Consider the following 11,020-nt stretch of genomic DNA (forward strand, 5'->3'; position numbering starts at 1 on the left):
TCTGTGACGTCACACAGCCCCTTTCTGACATCACAGCGGCTCTGTGGTTCTATGACACAGGCACAGGGGTTGTGAAAAACGAGGTTCATTCTTTAAAAAATTTTAAGAAAAGTTTAATAAAAGGGACAATTAGGAGACTATAGCAAAAAGGGTATTACGGCTGGGTGCTTTGGCAGAGAGCCAAAGGCACACCTCTACATCCAAAAGATCGTCTTTAAAAGTACATCTCTTATTGCATATTCAGCACAATCATGCATGATTCATAAATTCTTTGGAGTTTCTGTGTATCATCCCATCAGCCTTATCCTCCTCCTTGGCTCCACTATGTCTCTGCTCTCTCCATAAATTCTTCTCTCTGGTTTCTGGTTTTCTTCTTCTAAGATACTCCAGGAATGTGAAGACTTTCTCTGCCTATCTTTTCTAAATTGACTACATAAACAATAGACATTCTATGTCGTGCATTACATTACAGAACCTAGGTAAAGTTTTTCTAACATTATGTAACATGCGAACAGCCAACATCACAATATATTCATAACAGTACCTCCCTTTTCCTTTTTTTACAGATCATTTGGCTTGAGCAGTATTCCTTGTTTTCTAGCCTTTACTATTTGCTCTTTTTTTTCCCAAATCACTCTTGCTTCTTTAAAGGGGTCTTTGGTACCATTTTGCTTCTTCAACACCATGATCTTTTGTGCCGTTCCTGATGCAGCCAATTTTGGTTCCACAGGCATTGGTACTATTTGCATGCCTTGGACCGCGGTAGATATTAATTAAATAAAACCGGGCACCAAGGAAGGGAGAAATATCAAGCCGGCAGTGACACATAAAAGGAAGAAGCCTAGCTTCTTCCACACTTCTATTCCCAATACATTATCTCATCGGCTAAGTTTTAGTGCAGATTCCCACTTTTGGACCGGTGCATGGGCTATTTTTCTGATATTTTTGGCTATATCTAGGATGGCATCCCCATGGTCATCTATCTTCAAACAACAATCTGATGTATTAAATTTTCCACAAACACCTCCTTCTTTACCCAATAGATAGTCTAAAGCCAACCTATTCTGATGCACCGCAGCTCTTGTTTGGCTTTGATGGCTAGCTAGTAATTCCAATGCCTGACCGGTTTGGTTCATTATTATTTCTACAACTGCTTGGAGTCTTATAATCCAATTCAGCATGTAAATTGGGGTTCGATATCCCCAACTCCCATCTTGTGCCCAGGTGGCTGACCCATATGCTTCAATTATGTGCTCAGCAGGCCATTCCTCCTCTCTCTGTTTTTGAGATCCTCCAATCAATTCTCTTCTATTCCTTTTCAGATCCTCATATAACGCTGTGTGTGTCATTAATTGTTGTCTCCCCTGATGGGAGAGACGTTCAGATTTTTGCCAGGAGGAAAAAGGAGGTGAATGGGACTTCATGCTTCTCAGTCTCCAGATAGGTGTTTATTAATTCTTATCTAAGGAGTACATGCCACTGGCGTGGCCTAGACATAGCACAGAGCAGAGAATGCAGCAAAAAGACAACTTATCAAGATTTCACAGCCTTTTTAAAGGTAAATTACCCCATGAAAACTTAAAACGCAAGATATTTCCACTTTTTTACCAATGTCCAACAAGTTCCTAAATCACGTAGACAGGAACTGCGGAATTCTGTATCCAATCATCCCAGACCACTATTGCTGCAAAATATGGACTTAGTGAAGAAGGAGAAAGAAGCTTTTAACTACAACTTACCCTCCATTTTGAGGTTTTCTACTTTTATCTATTTACTATGCAAATAGACCTAAAAACTCTAAAGTTTTCACCCTGTGATAATCTCACATAGTATTCTATCACCTAATTCACACTACTGTAAATTCAAATTCTTCCCAGAGGCAAGGCAAATTTTCCCATGGACAAAAGCCAAAACCAGTACAGTCCTGGGGGATAAAACTCTTCAAAACAGGCAGAGAAATATTCTCTGCATTCTGGGTTCCGTCACTCATACACTGGTATTCCTAGTTGATCTCTGTCTGGCTCTGGTAAAAGAAAGAATCCTGGGTGTATGATTCCCAGGGTACAACTCCCTTTCCACCGAGAGAGGAGCTTTGCATATGCCCTTTTTCCACATTTACAAAGTAGGCCATCTGGTGCCTTCCAGTAATCAAATTTTTGTTGATTTATATTTTCCCAAAATTTTGATATGTCTGGGATCCCAAAATAAGGATTTTTGTTGGCATTATTGCATTGAAAGAGTTCGATCTTACTGTTCTACTTACAATTCTCTTCCTTTGTTTTTCTCTGAGTCCAATACAGAGCTGGTTTCTCAGGAACGCACCAGGTAAAAGTTCCATTACTGACCTTATATCTCTTATAGGGAGTATTTCCTGCTTTGTAAAGGACATTGTTCCTGGTGTGCCAGAGACACTCCTCTCCTATCACTGTTGAACTCGGTACCCACCCTTCTGGTCTGTTTTCTCCCCTTATCTTTGTCTGATTCCACTTAAGGAGTTCTATTGGGCTCAAGCTACTGCCTTTCCATGGCCATTCCTCTGTCATCAGAGGCCGTCCACAGACCCAACAGTTGGTTACATTAAGCTCCTTACCTGTCCTTTCCCTTATTTCCACAAACAGGTTTTTTCCAAATTTTGAGATATCCTTTTCATTTTCTAATTGTTGTTTGAGTTTCACATACAAGTCTTGAATTTGGGTCGATATAGAGTTAGACTGCTGTGCTAGCTTTGCCTTCTTGTTTACCAGTTGTTCTTTTACTAAGCCTGAGACTTTACTCCCAGCAATATACGTGAAACAAATCCATCTTTCCCCTTTTGGGCATTTACTTCCCAACCTGCTACAACTTGTTCCTAAATTTTCTACAATCCAGTACTTTTTCCCATTCTGTATACAGTTTCCTACTTTGGATGGGTTGTAACAGTGACTGTTGACATGGGTATGCGCAACAAAAAAGGAACCTCGGTGTTTTTCCCTATACAGCTTTGGGTAACACCCATGGCATGGCTGTGTCGGTATCCCCAGAGGGCAGAGACAAAAAAGGAGTGACAGATAAAGGAATAACAGAGCTCCGATATGGCTGATACCTCCACCCCCCGTGCCTATGGGGTTGCTACCCACAGCAGGGGTATGTGATCTTCTTGGTGGCAGCTACAGTGGTCAATTCGGTCTTGCCCTCTATTTCCTCGTCACTTCCTTTTTGCTAATTTCCAGGCAAATTGCTTTTGACACTTAATTGTAGCTTCCCACCGTTCCTCAGGTATCTCCCATTCAACAGGCACATCCACAAAGCAAGGTTACTATTTCAGCTGTTCTTTGCTCTGCCTGGATTGGGGAATTCTACACTTCATGCAATGAGAGTGTCATTTTTGTGAACTACTACACCAATATTTATTACGCTCTAGACATTTACATTTAACCCAGCTAGCATGTCCAGTATTGGGATGAATCAGACAGGGTATATGGTATGGCTGTGTTGGAAGTGACAATTCCTCCTCCTTTTTAAATAAGTCACAGGCTAAGGCCAGAATATGGGAACGCTCTGACTGAAATAGTACTTATCCTCCTGTTTGGAGTGGAAGTATTCCTCCCCAAGGAGGGTATTGGAGGTGTCTCAGGACTTGTCCAGGCAACACTTGAAACCACTGATACAAGCTTGGCCTTATTTCCCAATCAGGTGTGGTTCTTGGTGTATCCCTTGGATCATTTGGGTTTTCCCAGTGCATTACCACCCAGTTCCCGCTTAAGAGTTAACTTGGTATCACCAGGCTTAGATGTTCTAGTCCACTCCTTGGGTTCTTCCACGGGTCCTTTGATTCTGCTGGCGTGGATCCACCCTTGCTCCTTGGTCCAGATCGCTGCCTCAGTCATCAGTAGCACTTGAAAAGGACCTTCCCATTGTAGAGTTAAAGATTGCTCTTTCCATGTTTTTACTAGTACCCACTCCCCTGGATGGATATTATGGATTTTAAAGTCTAAAGGAGTGGTTTGAGGGATTATCCCTTTCAACCGCAAATCTTCAAGGGTCCTTGCAATTGTGTTGACATATCCTTTAACGCTCATTTCCCCTACTTCATAGGTAGCAGTTTCATGTTGGGTGGTCAGAAAGGGTAACCCAAACATCATTTTGTAAGGTGACACTCCCAGGTCTGACCTGGGTTGTGTCCGAACCCTCAATAAAGCCAGAGGTTGGCATTTTACCCACGACATTTGAGTTTCAATTATTAATTTAGTTAAGGTTCTCTTTAAAGTTTGGTTCATCCTCTCTACCTGTCCTGAACTCTGTGGGTGCCATGGGGTATATAGTTCCCACTTTATTCCCAAGGCTTGAGTTAGCTGCTGTAGAACTTTTGATGAAAAGTGTGTCCCTCTATCTGAGTCTATCCTATTAATCATTCCATACCTGAATGAAAAAATGATACCAAAAACCGCTTTAAAGAAGCAAGGGTGATTTGGGGAAAAAAAGAGCAAATAATAAAGGCTAGAAAACAAGGAATACTGCTCAAGCCAAATGATCTGTAAAAAAAGGAAAAGGGAGGGATTGTTATGAATGTATTGTGATGTTGGCTGTTCGCATGTTACATAATGTTAGAAAAACTTTACCTAGGTTCTGTAATGTAATGCACGACATAGAATGTCTATTGTTTATGTAGTCAATTTAGAAAAGAGGCAGAGAAAGTCTTCACATTCCTGGAGTATCTTATCAGAGAAGAAGAAAACCAGAAACCAGAGAGAAGAATTTATGGAGAGAGCAGAGACATAGTGGAGCCAAGGAGGAGGATAAGGCTGATGGGATGATACACAGAAACTCCAAAGAATTTATGAATCATGCATGATTGTGCTGAATATGCAGTAAGAGATGTACTTTTAAAGACGATCTTTTGGATGTAGAGGTGTGCCTTTGGCTCTCTGCCAAAGCACCCAGCCGTAATACCCTTTTTGCTATAGTCTCCTAATTGTCCCTTTTATTAAATTTTTAAAAAAATTTTACAAAGAGTGAACCTCGTTTTTCACAGTGACTCCGGTTCAGCCCCAGAGCGGAGCGGCCCGTGCTGCCCCGGGGCGCGCAGGGCTCGGCTGTGGGGCGCGCGGGGGGGAACAGGCAACGGACACACGGACACCGGACACACGGACACGCGGACAAACGCTCCCAGCGCTTCGGCAGCGGCAGCGGCAGCAGCAAAAGAGCAGCGAGTGGACAGACGCTCTGCGTCCCTTCTCCTGCCCGTGTTCCTCACCCTCTCCCGCTCTCCCCTCAGTGCTCCACCCCCCGCCCCCTTCCGCGGCCTCCCTCTCCCCATGCCAGGGCGGGCCATGCCCCCGGCCCGCCCCCGGCCCCGGGCGGGGCTGCGCCCTCCCCGCCCCCGGGCGTCCCGCCGCGGTCTCGCCTCCGCCCGGCTCTCGCCGTACTGGCGGTGGCGCGGCTGGACGGGCATCAGTGCCTGGCTCCTGGGCACCATCGCCAGCCCCTGGCTCCAGCTGGCCCGACTCCGACTCCGACTCCGACTCCGACTCCGACTCCGACTCCGACTCCGGCCCCGGCCCTGGCCCCGGCCCCGGCCCCGGCCCCGGCTCCTCCCGGGGCCCGCCGAGGACACAGGCGGCGCGGCCGCTCCCGCCGCCTCGGCTGCGGCTTCTCCGCTCCGAGCTCCGCCGCTCGGCAGCGCGGCCGCCGGCCCCGGGCCGCCGATGTCCCGTTCAAAAGAGGCAACATGTGGGGATGCCCGGCCCGCGGCAGTTGAGGGGCGTTCGGGGGCTGCTCCTGGCCCCGGGCCGAGCGCTGACGGCCGCGTCTCGCCGGCAGGGAAGGCGCAGCAGGGCCTGACGGAGCGCTACCGGGTGGGTTCGCTGCTGGGGCGCGGCGGCTTCGGCAGCGTCTTCGCGGCGACGCGGCTCTCGGACGGCGCCCCGGTGAGTGGCGGGGCCGGCGGCGGGCTCAGGAGGAGGGGGCGGAGGAGGAGGAGGAAAGCGGAGGAGAAGGACGATGGGGCTCGGCAGGGTGGGTGGCGAGCTCAGCCTGCTGCTCCTCTTGGCTTGCAGGTGGCCATCAAACGTGTGCCGCGGAGCCGCATCCGTCACTGGGGCTAGCTGGTGAGTGATCGGGGGGCCCAGCGGGAGAAGCCGGGGTGTGACGGGCAGGGGGGATAAGCCGGGGCCCGGCAGGGTGGAAGCCACCAGGAAGCTTCGAGGGAGAGCGGGCGTGAGGCCAGCGGAGGGCGCAGAGCATCCCGGGCTGGGTGAGGGCTTCCCGAGGCCTGGCACGGCATCAGCCCCGCTGACGGCATCGTGCTCCTCCCGCAGCCCGACGGCACCAGCGCACCACTCGAGGTCGTGCTGCTGGACAAGGTGTCCACCGGCTTCCCCGGTGTCGTCCAGCTCCTCGAGTGGCTTGAGCTCCCCAACAGTGTGGTGCTGGTGATGGAGCAGCCGGAGCGGTCCCAGGACCTCCTTCACTTCATTTGGGCACGGGGCTTCCTGTGCGAGGAGGTGGCACGGGAGCTGTTCCGCCAGGTCCTGGAGGCCGTGCGGCACTGCACCAGCTGCGGGGTCCTGCCCAGGGACCTCAAGCCAGAGAACATCCTGGTTGACCTGGCCACCGAGCAGACCAAGTTGATCAACTTCGGCTGTGGCACCTTCCTGCAAGCCTCAGCCTACACCAGCTTTGCAGGTGAGCCCACGCAGGGGTAGGCTCCCAGTGGCGGCATCTCATGGCCCAACACCTCATGGCTGAACCTGGCTGTGGCAGCAGGGATTCACCCTTTTGCTGCCTGTCCTGGCAGTTTGAGTCTTCAGCTGAGTTGCTTGTGAGTGGGGGTGGCTGGGGGGCCATCTTCCAGCCCTGCTGGCAGCCTTCGCCAGCCCCTCTGCCCAGGACTGGCACTGGGGCAGCCAGCGCGACAAAAACACCCGGGGTGGGTGTAGCAGAGAGGGGGGGCCAGAACCTGTGTGGCAGCTGGTTTGGTGTGCAGGTGAGAAAGGGCTTGGACTGCTCCACTCACCTTGTTTGCCTTGGCTTAAGAACGTTTTCTGGGGCAATGCAGGCAGGGAGGACGAAGGCATGGTTTTTCCCCAGCACGGAGTTGGTTTTCCCTTTGCATGGAATGCTTAGGCCTTTTTCAATGCTTCCGCTGCCTTCTTGCAACACCAGTGGCTTCTTTTCCAACCTCCAGTTTGTACACAAGTCACAGGTGCTGGTCACAGGGAAGCGGGTCATGCCGTGTGCCACTGGTGCGGCCCCCGCGTGCCCAGGGATGCTGGGGTGAGGCTCTGGGAGCAGGCAGCATCCCCCTGAAGAACTCCATCTCTATTCCATAGGAACACCATCCTACAGCCCCCCAGAATGGACGCACTTCAGCTGGTACCACGGTGAGGCAGCGACCGTCTGGTCCCTGGGCATCGTGCTGCACCAGATGGTCTGCGGGGAGCACCCTTTCAAGAGGGGCTGGAACATGAGCTGGGGCCGGCTCCCGCTCCCGCAACGGCTCTCTCAAGGTGGATCCTCATCTCTGCGGCACGGGGGGAATAGCAGTGCTGGGAGACAGCAGCGGGCTCAGGAGCATCCCGCTCTGGCAGCTCTGAGGAGGTGGCACATGTCCTGCTCTCCTGCTCTCCTCCAAAAGAAAGAATTGATGGGAAAGTTTAGGCACAGCCCTGAGCACACGCAGCACTGCCTGGGCATGGCAAGAGTGGGGCAAAGCGGACAGGAGCCTTCTGCAACTGACTGGTGCTTTCTGCTTTCTCTGCCCAGAGTGCCAGGATGTGATAAGGGGGTGTTTATCCCTGCACTCCTTGGAAAGGCCCTCCTTAGAAGACCTGTTGTGTGATCCTTGGATGCAGGATATTCACGTGCTATAGGAGAAGGGAGAGAGCCACATGCAGGCTTTGATCCAGGGAGCTGATAAGTTCCAGCTGCACACGTGCCTTGGCAAGAAGAAGCAAAGGACCGAAGGCTTGTTTGCCCTGCCTGTACCACTGCGCAGGGCTCCTGAGACGGGCACGCGCAGCCCTGCTGCTGGAGCTGAGCTGCTCTTCCCAGCACTGGTGGCCCCCATGCCAGCTGCTTTTGCTTGTCCTGCTTCACTGACAGCCGGGGCCCTGGGTAGATCACTGACAGCCTGCTCCAGCCCCAGGGAAGAAGGAGCCCCTGGAGAAGCTGTGCCAGCTGGGGCTGCTGCTGCTGGAGACATGGAGGACAACATCAAGGATGACAACTCTTCCTCCACCTGGCCAGCGGCAGCTGAAGATGATGGGCTTCTATTCGGGCACCTTCCTCAAAGCCAGGCTCCACAGCGAATTTGCAGATGAGTCCACATGCAGGGGGATGCTCCCAGATTTGGGCATTGCACAGCCTGGCTGGGAAGCAAAGGTTCCCCCCTTTGCTGGGGCGGATGCAACTAATTCTTCAGTCGGCTGCCAAGCTGCTTTTCAGCACAGCTGGCAGGATGGGCTGGGGTGGTTCCGAAATGGGAGTTGGCTCCTGGCCCTGCCAACAGCCCCTAGCACCCAGCGTGCCGCAGGCTGGGGCTAGGGCAGCCAGCCCGACACAAACAAAGCCCCATGGTGAGCAGAGGTGGGACTCCAGAAGTTGTGCAGGGGCTGCTTTGCCTTGCAGGCAAAGAGGGGCTTGGGCTGCTCCACTGCCCTTGTTGGCTTTGGGCTCAACATGACTTTTGGGGGCAGTGCAGGGGGAAGGGGAGAAAGCATGGGCTTCCCTGGCCCGTGGGTGGGTTATTCCTCAGCATGTAGGGCTTGGGCCTCCCTCAAGCCCCTGATGGAGAGAAGATTTTTTACCTTTTTCCTTGTTTCCCCTTTTTGTCTGTAATCTCTTTTCATTGATGTGTTGTTTGTTTTGTTAAAGGAAGCATTCTAGGTGCTGTCGGGTCCGGATGGGGAAGCGCTTGGGAGCAGCTGCGGCGTGGGTGGGACGTGCCCTTGGAGAAGGCTGAGGACAGCGTTTGGGAGCAGCTTTTCTTCTGGCAGCGGGAGGCGTGAGGTGGGTGCCCGTCCTCTTGGCACGGCTGGGATAAGGGCTTTTGGGAGACAGCAGCGAGCACAGCAGCATCCCGCTCTGGGCAGCTGCTGAGGAGGTGGATGTGCCATGGCTAGCTGCAGGCTGGGCACGTGTCCTGCCCTCCTGCTCTGCTCCCAAAGGCAGCAATGCTGGGCAGCTTTGGGCCCAGCTCTGAGCACGGCCAGCACGGCCTGGGCACTGCGGGCAGCTGGGACAAGGGGACAGGAGCCTTCAGCTGACGGGCGCTTTCTGCTTTCTCTCCTTGCAGCCCGGCTCTGTGGATGCTGAGGCTGCTCTGGGCTCCGCCGGGGCTCTGCTGCAGCTCAGCCCTGGGCCGCAAGAAGCCAAAGAAGAAACGCCGTGACCTGCAGCAGAGACGTGCTTGAGCAGCTCGGCAGTGCAGCTCAAGTTTGCAGAGCGTGCACCTCCAGGGGAACACATGCCACCCCCCAAAAAATAAACTTGTTCAATAACTTGTGAAATGAAATCAGTCTGAGATGAGCCCAAATGACAGTTTTCAGCTTGCTCAAGCTTCAGCTTAGCCCTTTTCTGAACAGTGCTCTCCTGCACCTGCCTTTTACTTCATGAGTGTTCCCTCTTTTTCCCCAGTGAGTTCCCAGCTCACAGCAGTCTCCATTGCACTGTAGCTTTCCTTGATGGCCCTGGGCTCGAGGAAGAGCGAGCCCCATGTTTAGGGGCTCATGCTGTCACTGGCTGAAGAACAGCAATGTCTCAGAGTTCCGGTGGGATTTGAGTGTCATTCAGAGCTGCTCTCCAGGCCTCAGCTCTGCTCACTGCTGGCTTGCCACTCCCTTTTCCTTGTCCTTCCAGCAGCATGAGCTCTGGGAATCCCCTTGACCCTCGCCAGTCTTCCTAGCCCAGCCACCTGCCTCAGTTAGGCTTAAGCTGGAGCTTCTTTGTCTCCTCTGGCACTCCAGTGCAGTCCCCTCTGCGGGGAGCAGCAGCCCCAGAGCGCAGCACACAGCAGTGCAGGCCGCACCTGGAGCAGCTCCCTGCAGCCATGGCCTGGCTCTTTGTGGCAACCAAATGCTCCCTGTGTGCAGCTGTCCCTGGAGGATGGTCCCAGGGCAGAGCCCAGCCGGGCTCCCACTGCATCCCCTGGAGCCTGGGGCAGTGCTCCCAGAGCTGAGCTTAACGGTGAGCACCCAGAGCTGTGGCTCACAGTCAGTGTTTGCAAGCGTGTTCTCATCTCCTGCAACCTGTGGGCAAAAGGAGCTGTGCGGCCGGGCCAGCACCGCCCCTCTGGGCAGGGACGAGGCTGAAGGCCTTTCCTGTTGCAGAGGAGCCGGCATTGAGCCTTAGCGGGGCCTGGCAGCTGTGGAGCCGGATCTTGCCCGCTGTCCGGGACTCGCTGCCCACCAACCGCCCCCACCCGCCGCGCTGCGTTCTGCAGGGACAGAAGGCTCTGGCTGTACCAGGCTTTCCATCGTGTCTGTGTACCCGTGGCTGTGGAACGCACATGGAGAGGGAAAGTGTCAGTCCTGGTGCTTGTGCACTCCTTCCTTCAGATACCAGACACATCTATGTGCAGCCCCTATGTGCACAGATGGATTAAAAGGATAGGCATGGATAGAGATTTCCCACAGAGCTCTAACTTTGGCATAACTCACCTTGTAAGCTGGCGGGCAGGGGATGTTTTTTCCCAGCTCTGTGTCAGTAGGTGTCCAAGAGCTGAAGGGAGCAGCAGCATTTAGAAGATCCTGGCAGGGGACACAAGCAGGCCAGCCGACTCCAATTAGCCAAGGGGATATTCCATACCATATGACTCCAGCTCAGATAGCTGAAGCTAAGGGAGAGAGGAGGAAGGGTGTGGGGGGGCTTTCGTGATTCCTCAACGTTTGCCTCCTGGAGAAACCATTCCCTGTACTGAAGCCCAGCTTGCCGGGAAGCGTCCGAACATTGCTGCTAATGGGAAGTAGAGATTAACTTTTTTCCTTAGTTTATGCACCACAGAATCTTTCTTTCTTTCATTCTTTTTCTTTCTTTTTCTTTC

The 11,020-nt window shown here is 52.7% G+C and overlaps 1 protein-coding gene across 1 annotated transcript; it reads left to right on the plus strand.

The window, feature by feature from the left end:
- The first annotated feature begins 5,549 nt into the window (after positions 1-5,549).
- On the plus strand, positions 5,550-10,597 carry LOC121660437 (serine/threonine-protein kinase pim-1-like). Its single transcript, XM_042019797.1, has 4 exons — positions 5,550-5,906; positions 6,297-6,663; positions 7,311-8,988; positions 9,275-10,597. Exons 1-3 carry the CDS (start codon positions 5,685-5,687, stop codon positions 7,817-7,819), a joined length of 1,098 nt encoding a protein of 365 aa, XP_041875731.1. The 5' UTR covers positions 5,550-5,684; the 3' UTR covers positions 7,820-8,988; positions 9,275-10,597.
- The last annotated feature ends 423 nt before the right edge of the window (positions 10,598-11,020 follow it).

This window comes from Corvus kubaryi, unplaced genomic scaffold (genome assembly GCF_017639235.1).
Source record: "Corvus kubaryi isolate FWS band 111438036 unplaced genomic scaffold, C.kubaryi_AGA036_p1.0 35776, whole genome shotgun sequence".
NCBI classification, from domain to species: Eukaryota; Metazoa; Chordata; class Aves; order Passeriformes; family Corvidae; genus Corvus; species Corvus kubaryi.

Excerpts from the sequence above, each read along its gene's own strand:
- LOC121660437 (XM_042019797.1), top strand. The coding sequence starts at position 5,685 with ATGTCCCGTTCAAAAGAGGCAACATGTGGGGATGCCCGGCCCGCGGCA. Across the intron at positions 5,907-6,296 it reads GGCTCTCGGACGGCGCCCCG|CCCGACGGCACCAGCGCACC; the intron begins GTGAGTGGCGGG and ends CTCCTCCCGCAG. Across the intron at positions 6,664-7,310 it reads AGCCTACACCAGCTTTGCAG|GAACACCATCCTACAGCCCC; the intron begins GTGAGCCCACGC and ends TCTATTCCATAG.